We start from the raw sequence: 26,202 nt of genomic DNA, 5'->3' as shown, positions 1-26,202 counted from the left end.
ATAATAACTAATAACTTTTGAAAGAAATAATAATAATAAAAAGTGTAAATCAAAAAAAGATTTAAGAGTATTTAGGTAAAATAAAAATATTTAATGAGAGAAAAGTGTTTAATGTGTATTAAATGCCTACATAACATACTATATATAGACAAATAAATGAAAACTATTTAAATAAAAAATTAATTTATAATTAAATATTATTTAATTGAAAAACGGTAACAAAAACATTCAAATTCAATTTTTATAATAGTAGAATATTTTCTAATTACTTGACCGTTTCAATTAAATGGCTATAAGTTGACAATAATAATAATAATAATAATAATAATAATAATAATAATAATAATAATAATAATAATAAGCATTAATTAATTTTAAAAAAGTAAAATAAAAAGAATATTAAATTATTAACATAAAAAATAATATATACTAATTATAAATAAATCAAATCTCTATATTTTATTTTTACAACTTTTTATTTAGACTACATTTTTTGTCTCTCAAATTTTTTAACAAATATTTCATAATAAAAATAATAGAAAATATAATAATGTAATAAAAATATTCATTAAAGATATGAAATAATTTAAGGTTGATTAAATTATATGATAGTTGATTATTAGATTATAAATTAATAGTCAATTTTCTTTAAATTAATGGTCATCAATGACTTATTATTATTATTATTATTATTATTATTATTATTATTATTATTATTAAGGATAACATGTGACAAATAATGTTTTTGCATAAATGAATTTATAAAAAAATAATATGAATAATTTTTAAATATTATATTTAATCATAAAAAGGTCTTAATTTTTAAAAATTAAATTTTAAAGAAAATAATTATAACACCTTTATGTTCAGTAGTTCCGTATATTTCACTGTTCTGGTGACTAGTGTCTACCAGGACAGTCGGGATGTGTAAAATTATATTTATGTCACCGAGAAAAACCACAAAGAAAATTAATAGCGATTACATGAAGGTTAAATGCAAATGAAGAAAACAATGCATAATGGGTTAAATGAGCCAAGGCTAAAGCAATGAGTGATTAAACCGGGAAGTGACTGCGAGGTCAATCGCTGTCCTATTTTTTAGTGAGACTTTATGACACCACAGGTCTAAGAATTATTGTGAAACTAATGGTAATATGAAAACCACATAAATGAACCAAGAATCAGCTCGAAAAATTGAATTAGAGTTTCGGAAGTAATATAGTGCTATCGATAAAACGAATTAGACCGGTAAAGGGCAATTTAGTCAATTCACCCTTAGAGGTAACTTTTGGCTTAAATATCCATTAAAATGTAAAAAATTAAAATTATGAAAAATAGATTCACATTGAAGAGGTGAATGAAAGGAAAAGGAAAAAGAAATGAAAAATTCAAAAAGAAAAAGCTTTATGACATCACCTTATATAAGCATGATGTAATAAAGAAATTTATTAATTAATTACACTATTTAGAGACAAATTAAAAAGAAAATAATTAGTCTTCTTCCTACCTTGATGTCGTTCACTCTCTCTCATCTCTCTCTCATTTCTCTTCTATTTTCCACCATTACCAAGCCACTCCAAGCTTCTAAACTCCCAAAAGTTTATCCTAATTTTTGTAGTTTCTTCACTAAAACCTCTAAATTAAACTTGGTAAGAAGATTGGGAGTAAATAAATCAAGAAAACTTAAAGATTTGGGGACACAAATTCTGCTCACTTAAGGTAAGTCTTTTTCTTAGCTTCAATTGGGTTATAACTATAGAATTGAGGTTGAATAAGTGAGAATTGGCTTAGTGAATGGATCAGCTGAATTTTCAGCTGATGCTATTTTCTGCATGGCTGTATCGCCTTGCCCAACTATTTAGCTGATAATGTGGTAGTGCCTTTCTATGTGTTTGGATTTCTAGTGAGACCGAGATTTCTTATATCCAAACAGCTTCCTTTGCAGCATCTGATGCAGCAATATACTCAGCCCCGGTAGTGGAATTTGCAGTCGTACTCTGTTTGGAACTCTTCCAACTGACTGCACCTTCATTACAAATGAACACATATCCAGAGGTAGACTTTCTATCATCGATATCTGATTAGAAATCAGAATCAGTATAACCATCCAATTGCAAGTCTTCACCTCCATATATCAAGAATAAATCCTTAGTTCTTCTCAAGTACTTAAGGATATTCTTGACAGCTATCCAGTGTTCCAAACTTGGATTGGATTGATACCTGCTAGTCAATTAGGTTCAGTTTTAATGTCTTAACTTTACCTATCAATTTAATCACTTTGTGGCCATTGTTTAACCATACTTCCTTCAATGGAAGTTATTCTTGTATGTCTTGTCTTATTTTCCCTTTTTGAATCATGTCATTTGGATTTCTAGAACTCAAGTTATGGTCAAATAACCATAACTAGTTCATTTCCAAATTCTGGATCCTTAGCTAGGCAAATTTTGAAGTTACATTTTACCAATTTAATTGAACATGTTGCAGTCACTTTTAGGCTTAGTATTCTTCATATAATTTGTTGTCCTATATCATATGGTCACTCAGAATTTTGGATTGTAATTTTTCAAGTTTTGTAGAATTAATTATAGCCAAATCACTGGCCTAGACTCAAGTACCCTGTGCCAACAGGATTCTAGTTTAGGTCAATGGCTTTGACTCAACATTTAGGGTTCCTACATTCAGAATTTGAGGAAAGTGTCTAAAACAAGGTTGGAGTCATATTCCTTAGGTTTCCAGAACAATATGGCTCATCCCAATTGGAGTTTCCTAGTGGGAGATATGACTAAAGGACTATTTTGTGGTCAAGTGGTCACTTAGGCAATTTCCAGGATTTGCATACTAACTTGACCTAGCAAATTGACCTAGTTCCCTTAATTTCTAAGTTTTGGTCAAAATACCAATATTGTAGATTGATGTCTTGTGGAAATTTTTTCACTGATTTCATTGCATTTGGATTTTTGTAGACCAAGTTATGGCCTCTTTGCCAAAACTGGTCAAGTAAGCCTATATCTAGCAATTTCTGGGTAATATGGTTCTAGACAGTTTTGTGACTTAACTTGGGCCAACAATTTGGTTTGGTTAGAGACATTTATGGGCTTTGTGTCCTTCATGAAAGTTGTAGTCCTATGTCTAAGCTTTCCAATGGTATAAAATTCAGGTCATTTGGACTTGTCTAGAGGGAGTTATGGCCAAATGAATGTGTACTATTCATTTGGTTATTTTTTTGAGTTCACTATATGGTCATCTAGATTGGGACAGAATTTAGGTCAATTTATAGACTGAATTTGGACATGGTTTCTTCATGGAAAATGGAGTATTTTAGGTGTAGTTCCATCTCCAATTAGCCTCATACCAATTGGAGTAACACAATTTCAGTTATGGCTCAAAATATTCACTGGATTTCAAAGTCTCAACCTGCATGAAAAATATACACTTCCAAATTTCATTTCCTCCAACTCCCAAACTACAAATTGACATTCATGGCACTTCTAAATATCATCAATTCATCTCACAAAATCAAATTCTAGCAATAACACAAAGTCTCCAATAGTTAGGTCAAAACTCTAACTCCAATTTGTCAATCATAACATACACATGCAATCACATTCTAACACATACAACTTCATCTACTTATCCATTAGCATCACTAATTACCATTTACATGCATGAATTTATTAATCTCCCATATTTTCAAAGGCTGCTGAAATAAGGATTCTAAATTACTAATCATTTTCTTTCAATTTCATGTTATACTCACTCATTTCAACCTTAATTCAAGATTTAACAAAGGAAAGAAGAGAAAACATACACTAACCTTTAATGGCTGCTTCTCAACCTTGTGAAAACTTCAAGATTTCTCTTTTCTCTTGCTGCCTATAGACTTCTCAAGGTGTGGGGACTAATTTTTGCGAAGGAACTTGTGAGGATTATGGTGAGAATGGAAGGAATTTGAAGCTTGGATGAGAGAAATCATGGAGGAAGAATGGAGAACTAGGTTCGACTATGGTGATGAAATGAGGAAGAAGATGAAGTGAAGTGGATTAATTTTGTCACCTTATGCTATTTATACTCCACTAAGAATTTGTTTATTCATTATAATAATTAAAGTGTTAATAATTCTAATAATTCCCCTCATGTTTCCTTTAATTACATTACATATAGTTTCATGTTTTCATGAGATTTTCAAAATTTTAACATCACTCATTTTAATAAATATTTAGGTCAAAAGTCAACTCTAGGTGCCAAATGACTAAAATGCCCCTCTTCGGGATATAGTCAAATTTTTTTTTTCTGTAATACTAACTAAATTCCTAACCCGACTGTTCTTTTAATTTTATATTGTCTATTTCATTTTTATTTTCACTTGTACCAATTAACTAAATTTTCTTTGACATTTTCAATGTCATTTATACATCAGTAAACCTTTAATTAGGTCCCAAAAATTATTTCCTAGGGTTTCTCGCGGGTCTGGGGTCGTCAACTGTCTATGCAGTGACTTCCCAGTACACATCGCGGTTCCGGCTCTTTTAACCTAGTTACATTTCATTTCTTTTATTTTTTCTTAATTTTTTTTCTTTATTTCATCAATTTTTATCTCCTCGTCCAAGTTTAAGTGTAGTTCCAAACATTTTGGCTGTCCAAATAGATGTTAGTCGTCGAAACAGTAGAACGTACGGACTACTTACAGTGAGGGCGTTACAGAAATTGAAAAACCAAGCAAGAATTCTCCTATGTTTGAAAAATGGAGACATATAGATTGTATGGTAATTTCTTGGATACTAAATGCTATTTCAAAAGAATTAGTTGAAGCATTCTTATACACAAGCACATCTAAAAATTTGTGGAATGAATTGGAGCAATGCTTTGGGGAGAGTAATGGACCTTGGTATACAACATTAAACGTGAGATCAGTTTATTCACTCAAGGAAACATGCCCCTAATAGTGTATTTGTGACACCTTTTACCTGTCTACAGTATAGCCGAGCAAGATATGCCATACAGTGTACCGGAACACTATATTTTATTTCAATTATTTTTATCATTCCTTAATTTATTTCTTCATGGTTATGAAATGCAATTTGTGAAATTTGACTTATTTAAGTCATTTATTAAAATTATAAATTCATTTGAGGTTCCGAAAATTTTATAGAAATTTCGACAGAGTACCGGCTAAAAATAGAGAAAACAGTTCTTCGGAACCTGTAAAAAACACTTTCAATACATTTTCAATCGTTCTCAAACTCCATTATATCAACATAATCTTAATATTTCTCAACCATTTTTCAAAAATTCTTCTATTTATCATTCATTCATTTCACATAATAATCATGTACAAATCATAAATAAATACTACATTTTCATTTATAAACACAAATTACAAATATTTGCATTAATACCAAAATATATTACATGAGTTTCAACTATACATGAGAACATAAAAGTTTAATTACAAAATGCAAACAGTACAAAATACTAAAATGGGACCTAGTGTCCTACCAATGCACTGAGGTTTGTAAGGTGACACGGACACTATGCAAATATGTGAACAAGCTTCACCCAGTCTGTAGTCTGCTGGCCTCTCTGTCAGTCTCTCCAGAACCTACGCGTGGCAAAAGCAACGCGCTAAGCAATAATGCTTAGTAGTATCAATAATAAAATAAAAAGAACTAAAAAAAATAAATATGCAGTGTGTATATATATCGATGTCTCATGCAGGCAAATTTTTGGTAATTACTTGTAGTTTATTTATTTGGTACTTGTTATATCAATTATTTCATTAAATTTATCCATTTTCATTTTTTTGGTTGTTCAAGTAACCTATACTGGATGACTGGACTGGATAAACGAGTAAACTAGCACTGGGTACTAAGTAACTAGGGCCGTCACACCATCGGTCACGTATGTATCTCTCGGTGTGCAACAAAACAACTAATGAGCTGTAATAATTTTAGGCACAAGGCCAAGTATCACCATAATATCAGAATGGCTAAAAGCCATAAAATCACAGAATGGCATAATGCCATGTGCAGTACTAGTAACTGAACCCTATTGGCATGCCAACCTATCCAAACCAATCTTACTAGGTGTACTAGGGCATATTACAAAGTTATTAATTGAATTTCATGTTTTACATGTAAAGTTACTATTCATTTTACTATTTAGGTCAAATTATTGACTTTCCAAGATATAATAGTTACATGAGTCCTAATCACATAAATTTACCATATTTTGGTTCCCAAAAGTGTTGGCATTAGTTGTCAATCCATACTTCTAACCAATGGAGAACAAATCAAAATTTCAATTTTTGGGTGCTAGAGTTCATTATTCCATTAGGCTATTCTACAGTAAGAATTTGGCCAAGTGTTCTTAATCAAAGTTGTTCTTTATTGTGTCTAGTTACATTTTAATTTTCGAATCATCCAAATTGGAGTTTTCTTGCTCAAGTTATGGCTATTGTACCATAACTAGTCGGATTGCCTTTACCAGAATTTCTGGGCAATTTTTGGTTCTATTAGATTTGGTAGTCCAACTTTGGCTAGTAATTTCATTTAGTTAAGTTCAGAATTTGAGTTTATGTTCTACATGAAAGTTGTTCTAAATTGCCTCAGCTTTCCATTGATATAAATTTCATGTCAATTGGACCTTTCTACACTGAGCTATGACCAGATGAATAAACACTGTTTATTTGGTCATTTTGCCCAGGCAGAATTGGTGCTACTCGGATTTGGTCAATTTTTAGGGCATCCTAAGTTTAGTTTCTGGACAGGGTTCCTTCATCAAAGTTGTGGCATTATGTATCTAGTTTCACCTCCAATTGGCCTTGCACCAGTTAGAGCTATACAAGTTCAGTTAAGGCTCTCCAAACATACTGGACTCCAAGAGTCTATAATACATCACACAAGGCAGCCTACCTTTTCCAACAATCAATGACTCAATTCACTTCATATTAAGTTTAAAACTTGCCAAATGGTCACTAATTGACCATTAAAATGTTTCTACACCATTATAGGAGCAAAACTCCAATTTGCACAAAACCCTAAGTTCTCAATTTCTCTACTCTTCCATTAACTTACAATTCAATGTGCTAAGTGTTAAGTTCATATCAAGGGCAACTATATATACTCATTTAACCCAAAGAAATCATCAAAACCCTAATAAGTCCATGGCTGCCAAAAATGGGGTGACACTTTAACATATTTATTTTTTATGAAACTTCACATATTCTAGTTCAATTTATTATTCTAACAAGAAATTTAAAGGAAAGAGAAAAGGATTTGGACACTAACCTTGTTGGAGCTAACTTCCAAGCTTGACAAACCTCTTTATTTCCACTTCTTTTTGCTGCCTCAAGCTTGCCCAAGGTGCAAAAAGAAATTTTAATGAAATGAGTAAGAAGTTTTATGGTGGGAAATCAACTAAATTGAAGATATGAAGATGGAAGAGCTTTGGAGGTGGAGTGAGAGAGGTTTCGGCCACTTTGAGAACCAAGGAAGAAGAAGGTGTTTTTAATACAATTTATCCCTAATTTAGCTTTTACACTTGAAGTTGTCCACATGTGATTGGTTAGAAAAAGTCTAAGTGCATCATTATTATGTCATAAATGGAATTTTAACTTCATTTGTTGTGTTTTCTTTTCCTCTCTTTTAATTTATTTTTAATAAATTTTCTTCAATATTTATTTATATTTTTTGTCTTGTAAATTATTTATTTAACTGGACAAGTGGGCCAAAAATCATCTCTGAAGATGAAATGACCAAAATGCCATCCGTTTTGCTTATTGAGTCAAAATCGTCTGTACCGATCTAAAAATTTTTCTAAGCATTTTCTTGGCATTCTAATGCCATCGAAACCTCAATGACTCTTCTCTGGAGTCCCAAAAATTATTTCATGAATTTTCTCCTGAGTTTAGGGCTTCTAACTGTGAAGACCGTAACTTCCCACTGGGTTACCCATCGCTAGGGCACCGGCTCATTTAACTTGGTTGTTTTTATTTCTAAAATTTTTCCTACATTTTTCTTGTTAATATTTGAGTTAATTATGGCTCCTCACTTTAGTCAAAATATTTTTCCAGACGTTCTAGCTGTCTGGATCGACACAGGTCACCTGAACAGTAGAATGTACGGAATTGCTACAGTGATGGTGTTACAACTCTTCCCTTCTAATTTGAATTTCGTCCTTGAAATTTACCTGATGCAAATAGTTGAGGGAACTGTTGCCTCATCGTCTCTTCACTTTCCCAAGTTGCCTCCTCGGTGTTGTGGTGCCTTCAAAGTACTTTCACCAGTGGAATCTGCTTATTCCTCAACTCTTTCATTTCCCGAGCCAAGATCTGTATGTGTTCTTCTTCATATGTCAAATCCGGTTGTACTTCAATTTCTTCCATGGAAATGACATGTGAAGGATTTGAGCGGTATCTTCTCAGCATGGATACATGAAACACATTGTGGATCTTGTCCAGCTTTGGTGGTAAAGTTAGCCTGTAGGCCACTGGTCCCACACGTTCAATGACTTTATATAGGCCAATGAACCTAGGGCTCAACTTACCCTTTCGTCCAAACCTTAGTACCTTCTTCCACGGTGACTCCTTGAGGAACACTTTGTCGCTAATTGCATATTCTATTTATTTTCTCTTCAGGTCGGCATAGGATTTCTGTCTGTCAGAGGCAACCTTCAGATCGGCTTTGATTAACCTTACTTTCTCCTCAGTCTGTTTCACCAAGTCTGGCCCTACCAGTTTGTCTTCACCCAATTCAGTCCAACACACTGGAGTTCTACATTTCCTCCCATACAATGCTTCATACGGGGCCATTTGGATGCTAGTTTGATAGCTGTTGTTATATGCAAATTCTGCCAGTGGGAGGTATCTATCCCAACTTCCCTCAAACTCGATGATTAAACTTGATGACACAACTCCTCAGCATATCCTCAAGGTCCTAACATATATTTCATGTTATTATTATCATTTCAGTTCAATATTTGTATTAATTCAATTGGTTTCAATGTTTACCTGGATTACTCTTTCTGATTGACCATCCGTCTGAGGATGAAAAGCTGTGCTAAAGTGGAGTTGTGTACCCAAGGATTCATGCAACTTCTTCCAAAATCTCGATGTAAATCTTGGGTCTCGATCAAATATGATGGAAAAATGGAATTTCATGCAGTCTAACTACCTCATTGATATATAATTCTACTAACTTCTCCAGTGAGTAGTCAGTCCTAACTTGCAGAAAGTGTGCCAACTTCATCAATCTATCCACTATCACCCATACTGCGTCATGCTTCTTCTGGGTAAGAGGTAGACCACTTACAAAATCCATGGTGAGCCGATCTCATTTCCATTCAGGTATGCGTATAGGCTGTAGCAAACCCGATAGAACTTGATGTTCTGCCTTGACTTGCTGACATATCAGGCATTTAGTCACATAGTCAGCTATATCCTTATTCATACCAGGCCACCAATACTGAAGCTTCAGGTCATGATACATTTTTGTACTTCCTGGGTGCATAGCATAAACACTGGAGTGTGCCTCTTTTAGAATACTAGTTTTCAATTCCCCATTATCTGGTACACACACTCTGCCTTTGTAGTATAGACACCCATTTGCTTTCACCTCATAGTCAGTTGCCTTCCCTTCTGAGATTTTGCTCATAGTAGCCATTAGCTTCTCATCTACCTTCTGCCCATCTAAAATCTGCTATAACAGGTTTGGCCTCACTTGCAACTCAGCCAAAATAGTATTTCACCAAGTTGAAGAAGTTATGGGATGAGGTATAATGCTTGAAGCCATTTCCTGTGTGCACTTGCGGCAACTGCACTTGCAGTGCATCAAAAGCAATAGCAGACTTTGATGAAGATGAAAAATTAATTCAATTTTTGATGGGACTAGGAGACCATTATGATCATGTCCGCAATTAGATTTTACTCATGGATCCACTGCCAAGTGCTAGCAAAGCATATTCCATGGCTTTGCGTGTAGAGAAGAAGAAAGATGTACAGGCTACTGTCGATGTAAGTGAAAAAGTGGCAATGATGGTTAAAAACAATTATGTGAAGAAGGATGCAGGAGGAAACAAATCTCAGTCTTCAAAGAAACGGGAGAAGAAGGAGGATCGTTATTATACACACTGTAACAAGTCAGGGCATGTAAGGGATGCTTGCTTCAAGTTACACGGCTATCCAAAATGGTTCCAAGAGTTCAAGCAAAAGAAATTTCATAGGTCGCAAGCAAATATGGTGTTGCAAGATACTCCGCCAGATGAGGCTTAGTCTAGTACATTGAAGAAAACTGATGAGTGGAATAAAGAAATCTCCAATGCAGTGAAGCAAGAAGTAATGAAATACCTTAAGGGTAAAATGACTATGGAGAATAATAGTCACAACTTTTCTGGTCTTGCTGGATTTGTAGGTATGGCAGATGTGAATTGTTTTCTTGGTGATGATTCTAGTTGGACAAGTGAATGGATTATAGACACTGGTGCATCCACACACATGATATCTAACCCCACTTATTTTGATTCATACCAACCCTTTAACCTTAATACACATGTATACTTACCAGATGGATCCAAATAAATAGTGGACAAAATAGGTACTATTATCTTACACCCTAAACTAAAATTGATGAAAGTACTATACTTACCCAAGTTTCGGTATAATTTACTATCTGTCAGTCAACTCACAACTACCTCTCACATAATTGTAACTTTCTTCCCTAATAAATGTCTTTTACATGACCAATGGACTAGGGAATTGATTGTTATTGGGAAGATAATGGGGGGCCTATATCGACTGGATAAATCATCATTTCTTGAGCCAAAGAATCCCATCTCACTTGCTGCACTAGTTCATTGTGCTGCTCAAAGTTGTAACGCTACAAACAATATATGTACTACCATAAATAAAAGTTCCCTTGTTTGCAATAACTTGTGGCACTACAGGCTAGGATAGGAATCTGCTTCTGCAATCACACATATTCTTCAAATTTCATCTTACACACCACTTGTTGACTGTGATGTATGCCATTTATCAAAGCAACAGCGGCTACCCTTCCTAGTCAGTGACTCTCATGCTGCATTTCCTTTCTAGCTAATTCATATTGACTTGTGGGGTCCCTATCAAACATCATCTATTACAAATGCCAAATACATGTTGACTTTAGTTGATGATCACAACCGTGCAACTTGGACATACTTGATTCATGACAAAACTTAAACATCACAAATTCTTTCCACATTCATCAATACTGTACAGAATCAGTATCAAAGTCATGGTAAAAATCATCCGAAGTGACAATGGCAGTGAGTTCATTAATTCAAGTTGTGCAAAATTATTTCAATCAAAAGGAATTATCCATCAACGCTCATCTCCATACTCTCCTCGGCAAAACGAGATTGTGGAAAGGAAGCATAAACACCTGCTCCAAGTTGCACGTTCCTTGATGTTTCAATCTGGCCTACCTCAGAAGTTTTGGGGTGAATCCTTATTGACAGCCACCTTTATAATCAATAGGCTTCCAACTAAAGTTCTACATTGGAAGACACCTTATGAGATACTAAATAATAAACCATCAGACTATTCATGCCTCAAGATTTTCAGTTCACTGTGTTATGCCACAAATGTATCTCCTCACAAATCAAAATTTGCTCCCAGAGCCTATAGGTGCATATTTTTAGGCTATCCACTTGGACAAAAGGCATTCAAATTATACAACCTTGACACAAATTCTTTATGCACTTCTCGAGATGTTCTTTTCAAGGACACATCTTTCCTTTTGCTAACTCTTCATTACCTCATTCCTCCCTCGATGATCCACAAATCCCAGTCATACCACATTTTATTTCGGAACCCCATCCAACACCAAATACATCCTCCTCAAACATAACTCCCAACAGCACCATACCATCTCTCCCACCATCCATGCCAAATCCATCTTTGTCCATAAACAACTCTGATTCACATTTATAATCTACCCTTGTTGCCTCACCTATCTAATAACATGCTACACAACCTTTACGGCAAAGTGCACGAGTTAGATCCCAACCACTTTGGCTTCGAGATTTTGTTGCATCTGTTCACTCATATAGCCCCCTTCATTCTCTTAATCAATCATGTGAAGATAGTTCATTGGTTCTTATTCCTCCACCAGGTAACTTTTTTCTATCTCAACCCATTTTCAGTTCTTCTTATCCTAAATTTTTTGCAAATGTGTCTATGATCCATGAACCAACTAACTATAGTCAAGCCAAAAGCAATCCATAATGGCTTGAGGCAATGAGGAAAGAATTACAGGCATTAGAAGACAATAGTTCATGGGAAATTGTTGATTTACCATCTCATAAAAAGGCCATCGATTCCAAGTGGATTTATAAGGTGAAGTATAAGCCAGATGGCTCGGTAGAGCGTTACAAAGCCCGACTTGTCGCTAAGGGTTATAACCAATTACCAGGACTCGATTATACGGCTAGCTTCTCTCTAGTAGCAAAGACCGTGACAATCCGTATTTTGCTAGCACTAGTATCAGCTCGCAATTGGGTAATACATCAATTAGACATTAATAACGCTTATTTACATGGGGTCATTGATAAAGAGATATACATGAAACCTCCTGATGGTTATCCAGTACCTAAGATTGGTCAGGTATGTAAATTGAAAAAGTCACTTTATGGCCTCAAACAAGCCGGACGCCAATGGAACAAGGAACTTACATCAAAGCTACTGTCTTTTGGGTTTACCCAATCAGTTCATGATAATTGTTTGTTCGTTAAAGGATTAGGTGATCATTTTACTGCTTTGCTCGTGTATGTAGATGATGTGTTGGTCACAGGCATTGATGAATCTGATATATTGGCTGTTAAAGCATTTCTACATAGCTCCTTCACTATTAAAGATCTTGGCTATGATAAGTATTTTTTTGGGTGTAGAAATTGCAAGATCCCCTTCAGGATTATTTCTTACCCAGCGCAAATATATCTTGGACATCCTCTTGGATGCAAATATACTTGATTGTAAACCAAAGGAATTTCCGATGAGCAAAACTTTTAAACTTGATGATCACACTACTGATTTGTTTTTGGAACCTGAGGCATATAGACGAATTGTTGGGCGTCTCCTTTACTTGAATCTCACACGTTTAGACATTTCTTATGTAGTTCAGACCTTAAGTCAATTTTTGCAATTACCACGAAAAGCACAATGGGATGCCCTACAAGCTCTTCTTTGATATCTAAAAGGATCCCCTGCAAAAGAATTATTTTTTCCTTCCAATGTCAATTTACAGCTACGATCATACTGTGACACTGATTGGGCTACTTGCCCACTGACGCGAAAATCTTTGACAGGCTATTGTATTTTTCTTGAGCCAGCTCTCATTTCATGGAAGTCGAAAAAACAATCCACCGTTACTCAATCCTCTGCTAAAGCTGAATATCAGAGCATGGCCACAACAGTTTGTGAACTACAATGGATCTCCTATCTTTTACGGGACTTGCAAATCCAGCCAAATCTACCGATTCCCCTCTTTTGTGACAATAAGGCAGCAGTTCACATCTCAGAAATCCAGTATTTCATGAACTTACCAAACACCTGGACATTGACTATCACATTGTTCGACAACAGGTGCTAGCGAAGTTCATTGCTACAACTCATGTTCCGGCAAGAGAAAAACTTGCAGATATTTTCACTAAGCCTGTCACCACTCCTTGTTTCCACCAGTTTTTGTCCAAGATGGGATTTGCTACTCTGAATCCATCTCCATCTTGAGGGGGGCTAAAGGAATGTATTTAAAATTATGTGGCTGGAGTTTTTTTGTTAGTAGTTAGGCACATGGGCTGAGCTGGAGCTAGAAAGTTACGAATTCTGTTGTAACTGTTTTAGCTTTCATATTGAACATTTCATTATATATATAAATTGACAAAACCAGAGGAAAAAATACAACTAGCATTTCTCTTTCCATTTCTCAATTCTGTTACGTTATCTGCATTTTAGCATATATGATGTTTTCCTACTTAATTTTTATGAAATTTTTATGATCAAAAGGGATCAAAATATAAGAAGGAAAAAAAAAAATCTAATTACCCCAAAATTAAAACCCAAATTAAAAGCTTAGCGTGATGGATAACTGATTATGCCATTGTTGTAGCAGCCCCCAGAGAAATCGTTGCAGCAGTCAAAATCTGGAATCCACGTGATTTAAAAGGAAAGACTAGGACTATTCAAAGCCTTACATACTGACACATGCATGGTAAAGGAATAAACAAGAATATGTATTAATTTATTATTCTCCAGCAATTTGCATAAATAATATGTTTCTATATCTTAATGTAAAATGAGTGTATATTTTAATACATGATTTATGAATTCAATATTTATATGTAAGAATCATTATTAATTAAAAATAATTAAAAAAGATCCTTGCAGGATTGATATCTTCGGTTTGTAAAGATCAAACTGTATTCTTATATACGGTGTTTTCATACCATCAAGGACCTGGTATTAGCTTTGATTTTCCGACTTTGACATTTCCATATTTCATGCCATGGTAATGCTAACTTGTGTCACGAATGAAGTCAGAAATTATCGTTATTTCATTATTATTCAAAGTAAAAACCATCACTTTCGTAACAATTAGACCGATTAAATATTTTTAAAACAAATAAATAATTATAAAACTTATCCATCTAAATTATATTGTTAGATGAAGATTTTTGTTTTCAATGCCTTAAGAAAAGATCCATCAAATTTTATTTATTCTATTTAGTAGCATAATATTTATATTAGTATTTAGAGGTTGAATAAGTAGTTTATGAAAATTTTTTTTTCATAAGTTGAGAGAGTATTTTGATTATGATTAACAAAATGATATTATTATTTTTATATTTGATATTTAATTCAATAATTATTTTTTACTTAATATTTTTATTTTAAATTATTATATAAACAACCTAAAATAATTAAAATAATTAATATTGCTAATATTATTAAATAGGGCGTTCTGTCCACAAATTGTGGGGGAGGGTAGGGGTGTGCAAACGGTCGGTTCGGTTCCGAATCGAATCGATAAAATCGAAAATCGAAAATTAAAAATTTTAAAAATCGAACCGAACCTATTAATAAGAAAAAATCGAATCGAATCGAATCAATAAATATCGGTTCGGTTCTGTTTTAAACCTATCAAACCGAAATTTATAAAATTTCATATTTTTAACATTAAATCTAAATAATAAAAATATAAAAACAAAAAAAACTAGAAATCAAAACTAAAAAATCTTAAGGTTCGGTTTGATTTTTTATTTTCGGTTCGGTTCAATTCGGTTCGATTCAATTTGGTTCGATTTTCTTTAATTTCCTATATATATTAATAATTTTGGTTCGGTGTGATTTTTTTGATTTTTTTATGAAAATAACCGAACCGAACCGATTAATCAAAATTATCAAAATTATAAATCAAACCGAACCTATTAAAAATTAAAATCAAACCAATTGAACTGAATTGAATCGATTCGATTCGATTCGATTTTTTGATTTAAACCGAAAACTGCTCTCCCCTAGGGGAGGGAACATTAAAGCTTGCGGGCTTTGAGTTTATAAATTTTCATCTTAATAATAAGGGCATGTCTTACTTTAATAGTATGGGAGTAATTTTAAAAAATTTTCAACGTCTCATATTTAAATTTTAACGAAAACTAATCATTAAAAAAATGAGTCTGTTTATTATTGGAATTTATTATTGTTATTAAAAAATAATTCAGATATAATAATTAAAAGTATTGAAATTTATATAAATTTGAATTAATATAATTTATGAGTATATTAAAAATTTCAATAATTAAACAATATTTTTATATTATATCATAATTAATATTTAAATTTAAATTTTAAAAAATAATAAAAATATTAAAGTTTAATTTTTAACAATTATTTTCGTTTATTTATTTAAAATTTTACTGTTAATAAAAAGTGAATATATTTTACTACAAACTTTTTGGTCTATAAATTTTTATCGTCATTAACATTTTAATCTTGTATAAAACATTCAACCCTACACAGAAGAACAAATTATAATATCTAAATTGGCACAAGCATAAATTAAGAGGCAGATAATAATTCTTGGCCAAAAAAAGGGAAGATAATAATAATATCAATATAAGAAAAACTCTAAACTTAATTGATTTCTAATGCAATTATTTGCTTTGTTTGTTTATCTATCCAAATGTGATTAAGGGGCAGGCAGTTGAATTCATCCCCCTTCTTCCTCAACTACTGCTCCTGACTCTCACCAACCCATCCCATACTTGAAACATGGACCCCAACCCCCAAAATTTTTTTAATCATCTCACGGGTAGCGGTATTCTTAATTTCCAATACAAACTTTGGCATAAACATCCTTGTCTATGTTTGCATGTTTAACCTGATAATATTAAATTTTATCTATGAAATTTTGACTTAAATTTTAACTAAATTCAATGAATGAGAAAAAAAGCCAATGTCTTAAATGTTCTTGTTGGTAAAATCGGAGACATAAATTGGGTTAAGGTAAAGGTAAAGGTAAAGGCAAAGGGTATTTATTTGCTCACCGATTTGAAGAACGACAAAGCTCTTGGACAGAACTGCTGGTTGTTTTGTCAGGCTCCAACCGGAAAAAGTAGCCCATTAATTACTAGAAATATTAGACACTATTTTTACATAAAAGTAATTTTTTTTTTATAATATATAGAATAAATTTTATATGGTTATGTGATATATATATATATGGAATCCTTCTAATAATTTTTAAAATTTCTTTTTGGGGAAATTTGCTAAAGTGCGTGGCCCTACGCGCCCCCTTTAGCACGACCAAGCAGCCTTCTGGTTACTTTCCAGTTTTCAGATTACTCAATCGCGTCAATGACTCGCTTTTAGTTTAGGTCTTAACTACTTCCTCTCTATGCCTACTCCTTTTCTTTCTACCCTTTCGCAATTTCTAAAATTTTGTAAATTTTCTTTTTCTGGTTTTCATTTTCTCTCCAGGCGCGTACATGTGCAAAACCAAAATGGCAGTCGACGCGTCAGACCCCAACTCAGCCCGCTCCACCCGAACTCGTCCTAGTCAAGCTTCCCGGACTCGCTCCTCTCAATCTCCACGCACGCCTTCCACGCCTAGATTGCCAACCTTCGCCAGCAGCACCGCCTCGTCCACCTCCTTCTCTGCTGCCTCTGCTCCCTCAACCTCAAACACCTCGGGTGGGTTTTACACTACTACTTCGTCGTCCACCTTATCCAGCCGAACCTCCCTATCCAGCCTCCGCCAATCCATCTCTCAAAGCCCTAACATATATGACATCTCTGAAATTCGAGCAGCCACCAACAATTTCCTCGCAAAACGTTACTCCACGTCTTCTACCGCCTGCTGGCGCTGTACTCTAAGGGACAGTGAGACGATAGTCTTCCAGCGAAAGTTCCGCCGGAAAATGGAAATGTCGCAGCTGAGAGAACATCTGGGAGTCATCTGCCGGGGTCACCACAGGAGCGTAATCAAATTATTGGGCGTTTCGCTATCAGGAGAACATATCTACCTCGTTTACGAATTCATCGCCGGCGCGAATCTCGCCGATTGTTTACGCAATGCGAGGAATCCGAACTTTACGGTTCTTTCATCGTGGATTTCGCGAATGCAGGTCGCCGCCGACCTGGCTCAAGGACTCGATTACATCCACAACCAAACAGGCTTAAACTTAACCCTAGTACATAACCACATCAAGAGCAGTGGTATTATCGTTACAGAGCCACATTTCAATGCCAAAATTTGTCATTTTGGTACTGCACAGCTGTGTGGAGAACCGCAAGAGAGTAAGAACCTAAGAAAGAAGAGTTCAATTTCGAAAGAGAAGAGTGAAATCACTGAAGTTAGTGAGGAAGATGAAGATAAATCGAAACAATTGAAGAGATCTAATAGTGGAGTTATGCAATTCGAAGGTGTGAGAGGCTACATGTCGCCGGAATTTCAAGCCAGTGGAATCGCGACGCAAGAATCCGACGTGTACGCTTTCGGTGTGTTGATATTAGAGTTATTATCCGGTGAGGAGCCGCTGAAATACAAATACGATAAGAGCACAGGAGATTTTATACGAACGTCATTGATAGATACAGCAAGAGCGGCGATAGACGGTGGCGGCGATGATGCCGGTGGTGATGGAGGAAGAGAAGGAAGGTTAAGGAGGTGGATGGATAGGAGGCTGAATGACTCGTTCCCGGTGGACATAGCGGAGAAACTAACGCGTCTAGCACTACAATGCGTACACGTGGATCCAGATAAGCGGCCAGATATGGGACACGTGGCAGGTAAGATTTCCAAGTGGTATTTGGCTTCGAAAACCTGGTCCGATAATTTGCGGATGGTGTCTGGTCAGTTTTCAGTCTCCTTGGCACCTAGATGAGCTGGAAAAGAAAAAAAAAAAAAGGAAAATTAAAATCTGGCTGCATTTTGTTTTATTTTTTATTTAATTTTTAAATAGAAATTATTGGGCATTTATTTATTTATTTTTTTGTCGAAGCATTCTGATGGATGATGATGATGACAGAAGTAGTGGACTCTGTATATTTTATCATTGAAGATAGCTTATTGAAAGACAAAGAAGCTTTACGTTTATATAATAAGATTATACCCATACCAAATTTAATAATCTAATGAGGGGACAGGAGTGGAATAAATTGACTAATGTAATGCTAGTATGCAGATTTAAAAAAAAAAAATTAAAGTTTGTTTTATTTGAGGAAATAAGTCGCCATTTATTCCAATCAAGAAGAATACCAAGGAAAGATAGGCCATGTACTTGAAAATGTCAACGAAAGTGGGTGTCGTAAGCATCGAGGAAGCTTCGCCGCAGAAAATTGGAAAGTTGGAAGAGCTCTCTCTTTTTTTGTCGTCAAGGTGCAGGGAAAAGGGGGAGGGGAGCCTCGAACATGGTCTGATCAGGTTTCGAGAAATGCCTTGTGAAACCAAGCTACGGGGTCTAGGCTGGAAGAGCTCTCTCTCATGATATGAAACGAATCATGAACTTTTCCCGAAACTGAACTGGTAGCAGCGCAGCCTCTTCTTAGAAGGATTGAATTGAGGCTTTGCTTTCTAATGGTTGGTGGAGACCACCCAGCATTGGAGTTGAGCGAGGTCAGAAAATTAATCTCTAAAGAAGCCAAAAGTCAAACCCCACGAAAAGAGTTGAAAACTGTATGGGAATGCATAAGACATGAGAAGTCCATTATGTTTGTAGGGATCACCAGCAAAGGGTCAAAATTATAAGTTCACACTCATTGTTTCTTTGGAGGTCCAGTTGAAATTAGCTCAATTGGTACATTTAAATGGGAAATGGAAACCATGTACATCACAAAGTTTTCCAAAGCAAGAAGGTTGTAAAAAGAGCAGCATTAAATTCCCATTCTCCAGCAGAATACAGAAATGGTTGATCAGTCATCTGTAAAATCAACTTTTGGAAAAAAATAAAACATGAAATGGCAAGAAAATGCCGTATCATCTGTACATTTTTCTTTTAGCCTGGTGGGGTATTTACCTATGTCCAAGAAATTTCCAGTGGTTTCTTTGTTGACTAGCCCCAAACTTGTCAAAGGCCTAAAGGAATTAGCAATACTAGCGGCGGTCGATGAGGCCACAGTAGTGCATGATACTTTGGACTCACTTTCCCTTGGATATGAATAGATGATAGCCGGCTCCCTGATCTGACGCCAAATGGACTCTCATAGTTGGTGTGATAATTCTGTTTCCCCCGCAGAAATTATTATCTTGGTCATTCTATTCCCATGATAAGAGCAGCTCAACTTGCAGTGCCAGTTTCCTTAGTCAACAGCAGAGCCATTGCAAAAGGCTTTCTTCTAATTCTTTTTTCAGTGAAAAGTTAAAAAAGAAGGGTAAACGATTACTCTTCTTATCAGGAATGCCTCCATTCAGGGGAACGAATAATAATAAAACCGTTATTGTTGAAGATATCAAGTTAAGGACTTTCAGTTACTCTTCTAACTGACCTTCCTCTTTTTTTAATTTCTTAGTCATTGAGCTACAAAGAGCATGATGGCCATAAATTTGATACAGTACAAGCACTATGGTCATAATTAGTATCATGAACAACTGAAATCCAATTCCAAACTGCTAAAATGCACAGACGAAATATGCAAAAAATTTAAACTGCAAACTTGCATAAAGGCAGGATAGATTCAAGAAGGAAAAGAATGATGACCTATTAGGAAAGCACAAGATCATACCCTGACAATGCAAGAAACAACATGATTCACAGGTCATGCTTAATTGAACAAACAAATTTCAAGCAACCCCATTTATCAGTGTTACTTACCAAACAAGTATTTTTTTTGTTGATTTCCCTATCTGGACTGGAAAACTGAATGGAACCTGAATACAAGATCCTTTAGGAGATTCTTTTGGACAAATCAATGTGTGTAGTTCCTAGTCTCTTTTGCCGATGTTGCTTGTTTGTTTTAACATGCAGGAACTAGTCTCTTGCATTCTTATAGGATACCCCATATTTTCTATGGTGATCTCTTAAGTTTTGCTGTTGCAGTCCTTTGGTGCATATCCTAGTAGGCCTGTGCGTTTGCTTTTGTGTAACAAGTGCATCAGCAGTATTACTTTCATCTGCAGAAGCAGAACAAATCCAACCCTTCTAACTGGAGAAGACACACTCTTCAAAGAGTTGCAACCAGAAAGCCGTTGCCTTTTCACATTCTTTTCTTGAGTTGGTTGTCCAAAATATCTGTCAAGTGAGGAGCACTTCCAGACAATGTTTTATACAGTAAAAATACAGCTTTTTCTCCATAAATCTTGGAAGTTCCACCAAATTCCAACAAGTTCAGACCATCTACTAATTCACTGCGGCTCCGCAAACCAAATAAAATATGGCGATTCAGCCATTCCTTGTCCATAACTGATGTTTCACACCCAAATATTCTGCTGAAGACTAGACGAAGATCTTGGGATATAATCTTGTCGAGCAAAAGGGGATCCCTGTCACATGCTGATTCAAGCACTATTTCCCTTCAAGAAGATAAATTGGATATTTCAGAATGACAATCTCTTTCTTGGAAATGTGAAGAGCGGCTTTCTAAACTAAACCCGCATTTCCAAGACAGGATTTGTCCATGAAACACTGCTCAAATTGGGAACTTCATCAGCTGGTTCAGCACCTAGTTGGGGATGAAAAGAAGTTTCAGATGGTAATGTGAGAAGCATTTTTATTAACAAAAGCTATCAAACAAGGTTGGATAATTCTGTAAGGACAAACCCAATGTTTCCTCACATGTGGAATCAATACTAAGATCTCCAAGAAGAACCTTCTCCTTAGTGACTTGAGGCCTATTGCTGTCCCCCTACAAATACATAACCACCATCAAGTGGAAGCCCTTTTTTTTTTAAGCATTCTAAGAGAAAAACGAAAAACATGAATGTGTTCCTATCAACATTCGATTCATATCTTACAAATTTTTAGGTCCTAGTCTAGATTAAAGAAAAAGCTCCTAGTCTCCACAAGCTCCATAAACTTTTCCCAGATTCCATGGACTGCACCAGCACCTGGTGTTTGAACCACACAAGGAGCAGTTGATATACAAAATAGAGAATACATCCAAAGTTTCATAAAGAGGAGTACTTGAATTGGCAGTTCAGGATCATAAAATAAGTAAACAAACAATAGTAAACACAAACAAAGATCAAATTGTCAAAACTAATTAAACTAATAGTAATAATGTGATTTCGTTGTCCATATTCTTTATTATTAGTATTACCACCTTCTAAACACACAATGACGACACAGGATATATGAACTAAATAAATAAATTAGCAGGGAGCTGCGTGTGTATAGATGGCTCTTGGACGTCAGACGAGGAAAGGGTAAGTGAAGGGGAGGTGGTGGGTGGAGGTTGGGTTTACGGGGGGGCTCGCAGTGGAGGATATGGCGGACCAAGGTGATGGGGTTAAGGGAAGTCGTGGGTCGATGGACGGACTAGGAAACAGTGGGATGGGGAGCCGATAGCGGGAATAGGGGAATGGAAGGCTACGGTGGGATAAAATCAAATTACTTTTGATGTATTGTCAACAAAGGCGGTGGTTATTTTGCCACTGTTATGGCTCCAAAACTGTCCGCCATTGATTTCTTGGGCTAGTGGGCTTCATTTGAAAAAAAAAATCATTTACAAAAAGAAAATTTAATTCAATTTCCACAATTATATTATTTCTAAAATATTTATATTTTTTAAAATAAATTTCTTTTATGAAAATTTAAAATATAAGAATAAAAAATAATTAAATTAAATTATTATAAAATTATGGATAAGAGAAATTATATAATAAAGTAATAATTTCAAGTAAAATTTCTTACATGGAATGACAATCTAATAATAAATAGACATATATAGAGATGACAATGAACAGGGTATCTACAAAAATTACTCTATTTAAATTCGAACTTGATTAATATTATCAAAATCCATACCTGTCCCAAATTGATTAAAATTCATTCTCAACTATTTGAACCTATTCCAAATCCGATTATTATTATCCGAAAAAAATTTAACCCATTTAATTTTATGTATTTTAATTAATATTTTGTATAAAAAATTATTTTGATTAATAATTTATATTTTAAAAATGTAATAATTTCATTAAATATTTAAATTCTATTTTATATAAAATAAAATATATAAAAATTTAGAAATATTATTATAAAAATATATATTTTTTATATTTAATTAATTATTTATATAAACTGATTTGGATAATAGATACCCAATATGTAAAACTCGAATTCATCATGTTTATTATTTTTTAAACTCGAACCCCTATTAACCTCGATTATATAATATTCAAACTTATCCTATTAGATTCAGTCGGATTGGATATCTGTAAAAATTCTACTTGTTGCATAAATGTGTTAGGTTCAATGAGTAAATATATACACACGTGGGTCTCAAAATTTATAACCACTTTGTAATTTAAAAAAATAACAATAATAATCATACATTTATATATGTCTAGTTATTATTTGTTTATGATTCCATATGTCCCAGACGTGGCTAATTGATGCAATTACAAACCCATTCCAGCAATGACTTTGTGTCCAAGGCAAAATCAAGCAAGTTTCTCGGCAGAAGTCTTGGGAATGCAGACACTGCTGGATGTTGGTCTCTTCTGATAGAATTGCATTTGGGCAGTGATTTTGTAGGCGCTGGAGTTAGGAGACTGAACGTCCCATTTTTTCTTGGAATCCTTTCTTGGAATTTGATGGAATTGATTTTCTTTCTTGAGCATTCCACTTTATTAATTTTTTATTTTAGTTCATATTACAACAATTTCAAGGCATCATCGCCGATGGTAATAAAAGCTTTAAATTAATAAAAAAATTTAAAATATAAATAAAAAATAATTAAACATCAATTAAATTTACTCTAAAAAAATTATTATAAATGAAATTAAAAATATTTTTTTAAAAAAGTTGATCTATTATAATTCTACTATAATTATATATCAAATTCTTATCATTCATTAATCATCATAAACACAAAATATTAATTGAAAATGAAAATAGGAATCGCCAAAAGAGGAAATTAAGATCACAAACCTCTTCTATCAGAAGTTCTTTTTCTAATAGAAAATCTTTAATGTTCAATCACCATTATAGCTTTGGATACAAAAGTAAATTGCTTGAATGATTAGTAGATGTATATGATTAGGAACCATCGTCTTTATTAGTTACTACTTGGGAAACCATTACTCCATTGATTAACCTCTTCATATTTGGACTAGAAGACTAAATAAATAAGGCTTTTTGGCTTGCAGAATACAGACGGGCAGGCAGACCTACCTAGCAAGCTTATATATATACATATATGTGTATCTCCCTTTAATCTAATTTGGGTCTAAAACACTGCAACGTCAAGTCTCCAAGAGGTATGCTATTTCTTGCTTCTGAACTTGATTATTCTTCAATTATATTAATTAAGATCATTAGGATGTTGATTGATCTCATAGATTTTTATTTTTTCTTCTCTTTGTTTTCCAATCTTCTATATCTGTTAATAATTTCTGTTTGTTGATTAAGGCTTGCTTCTAGTTCTAGGTTCACCTAAACTGTCTGCATCAACAGGTTCTTGAAAATAGTTGAATAAGGCCAAAGACCCTTAATTTTACATTAGAAAATAGAAAAATTCTTGTCTAAATTCCAACCTAAAAGGGTTTGTAAAGACATATTTGCATGTAACCAATGAGTGTTGGGTGCAGCAATTAGGCCTACTGTACTACCAAGGGGAGTACTCAGATTTAATCCACGGAAAAGATATTATTGAAAGGGACAGCTATGAAACCCGAAAAAATCTGATATAGATATTTACATATAATTTTATTTTTTCCTCTTGTGTATTAATTAGTTTACATAAACTGAGTTTAGACAAGATCCAGTAATGAAAAAGAGTACTTTATTTGCATGGTCATGGCTACATATCGGGCATGTTTATGCGAAGGGTAGAAAATCTTTGTTCATCAAGCTAATGTTTTGTTTTACTTGAAAGGCAGAAAATTATCGATTCTCACATTTGTTAAACAGAAGCAGACTGTGAAGGATCAAATATGGGTCATCACATGATTACTAGAAGCAAGAAACAAATGGTTACTCGAAGCATGAAAAACAAGAAGAATTCAGCTCCCATCAGCAAACCAGTACTCAACACTCGAAGAAAAGGAAGGAAGAAACGTATGATTCCCACAAGAAAACCACCATGTCTTCCTAGTGAAATCATATCAGAAATTCTGAGCTGGTTGCCTGTAGATTGTTTGGTAAGGAACAAGATCGTGTGCAAGCAATGGTGTGAAATAATGCAAGATCGCAGCTTCATGCTAAAAAATATGCATCGAAACAGGGAGTGCAGTTTTCATTATCGAGAACCTTACCAAGAAAATGGGGAAACATTTCAATCGTTTTACACGTTTGATGGATTGATCATGGAGAGAAGCACGGACTTTAACAAGTACAGAATCAAGAACTTGGCATTGCACAGAGTATTTGATATGCCAACTCCACCCCATAAGAGTGAAGGCATGCTCCCTTCTTATGTTCATCAAGGTTGCTACAAAGTGCTTTCTGCATATGGTTGTGGCAAGGAAACCAATCAATGTGGAGGATTTGAAATTCTTACACTTGGTAGAGAAGAGACACAATCATGGAGAGCCCTTGATACCAGTATTTTCAGCGACTTTAACAGAAATAAAGAAAGATTTTGGTCATTTGGAATAGGAAGGATTGCTTATTTTGTGAGAACGAGTAAGCTTGGATCAGAGAGTTATGAAGTAGTGTCTTTTGATTTTGAGAATGAGAGTTTTACAACTTGTGTTCTGGCAAGGAGTTGCTTCCCAGATAGCAGTAAAGTTTATGCCTTTAGATGGGAAGATTGCTTGGCTCTAGCTGAAATAGCTAACTATGAGCTACATGTGTTGGTGTTGAAAGACTACAAGAAAGGAAGATGGGCTGAAAAGAAGACTGTAATCCCATTGAAATTCTTGAAGAAAGGACCATATATGGATCATGATCTTGAGCCTTATAGGGCAATAGATGGGTTGATTTGGTTCACGGGGTGCCTTTATTTAGCTTATAGTATTGCAAAGGAAAAGATTGTGTGTAATATACCAATAATGGAAGTACCTACAATTAGAACAAGCCTAGTAACTTTCAAAGGAATGAGACTAGAATGAAAGGGATGAAAGGAAAATTTTTATCTAAATTTGATTTACCATAGATTTAAGAAATAAACGTGAAATTCAAGTTGAATTTCTCCCGTCTTATTAGATGGTTTAAGAATTGATTAACTGTATTTCATTATTTTTAAGATTGATTAACTAGTTGTTATAATAATATTATTTTATCCTTCCATTGATTTTTTAATATATGCATATCATGTCTTATATTATTATTATTTTTTATTTCTTTGTGGTTAAAATTCAAATTTAAGAATATTTTTTCAAACAAAATTCCAATATAGAAAATCGATAATATGAACATTAGTTCGTCAAAATTAATTATGTGGTCATTCTTTTTCTAAAACTCAATTAAAATTTTTTTTATGTTTTGTAAATTCAAACTCCTTAATCATTCTATCAAAGAACACGTTGGTTAATTTACTTTAACCTTAAATATTTATATTATTCACAAAAATATAAA

The 26,202-nt window shown here is 34.1% G+C and overlaps 2 protein-coding genes and 1 long non-coding RNA gene across 5 annotated transcripts; 2 read left to right on the top strand and 1 right to left on the bottom strand.

Moving 5' to 3' along the window:
* The first annotated feature begins 16,795 nt into the window (after window positions 1–16,795).
* On the top strand, window positions 16,796–18,514 carry LOC110659940 (lysM domain receptor-like kinase 3). The gene has a single exon (XM_021818050.2). It carries the CDS (start codon window positions 17,014–17,016, stop codon window positions 18,409–18,411), a length of 1,398 nt encoding a protein of 465 aa, XP_021673742.2. The 5' UTR covers window positions 16,796–17,013; the 3' UTR covers window positions 18,412–18,514.
* Window positions 18,515–20,156: 1,642 nt separating this feature from the next.
* LOC131175342 (uncharacterized) lies at window positions 20,157–22,059 on the bottom strand. 3 transcript variants are annotated; one of them, XR_009145455.1, is made up of 3 exons: window positions 21,477–22,059; window positions 21,298–21,367; window positions 20,157–21,184 (listed from the first exon to the last, which is right to left on the bottom strand). It is a non-coding gene; the product is annotated as an uncharacterized LOC131175342 (long non-coding RNA). The 3 variants fall into 3 exon arrangements; XR_009145444.1 differs by having other exon boundaries at window positions 21,283–22,059; XR_009145436.1 differs by having other exon boundaries at window positions 21,298–22,059.
* A 2,414-nt stretch (window positions 22,060–24,473) lies between these two features.
* On the top strand, window positions 24,474–25,736 carry LOC131168830 (uncharacterized). Its single transcript, XM_058153031.1, has one exon. The coding sequence runs from the start codon at window positions 24,618–24,620 to the stop codon at window positions 25,734–25,736; it is 1,119 nt and encodes a 372-aa protein (XP_058009014.1). The 5' UTR covers window positions 24,474–24,617.
* Window positions 25,737–26,202: the final 466 nt, after the last annotated feature.

The sequence above is a fragment of the Hevea brasiliensis genome, chromosome 1 (genome assembly GCF_030052815.1).
Source record: "Hevea brasiliensis isolate MT/VB/25A 57/8 chromosome 1, ASM3005281v1, whole genome shotgun sequence".
Classification (NCBI taxonomy): Eukaryota; Viridiplantae; Streptophyta; class Magnoliopsida; order Malpighiales; family Euphorbiaceae; genus Hevea; species Hevea brasiliensis.
The sequence above is the reverse complement of the archived record's forward strand: the minus strand, read 5'-3'. Positions and strand labels throughout refer to the sequence as shown.

Bases quoted from the DNA above. Each gene is read 5' to 3' on its own strand.
- LOC131168830 (XM_058153031.1), top strand. From the start codon at position 24,618: ATGGGTCATCACATGATTACTAGAAGCAAGAAACAAATGGTTACTCGA.
- LOC110659940 (XM_021818050.2), top strand. From the start codon at position 17,014: ATGTGCAAAACCAAAATGGCAGTCGACGCGTCAGACCCCAACTCAGCC.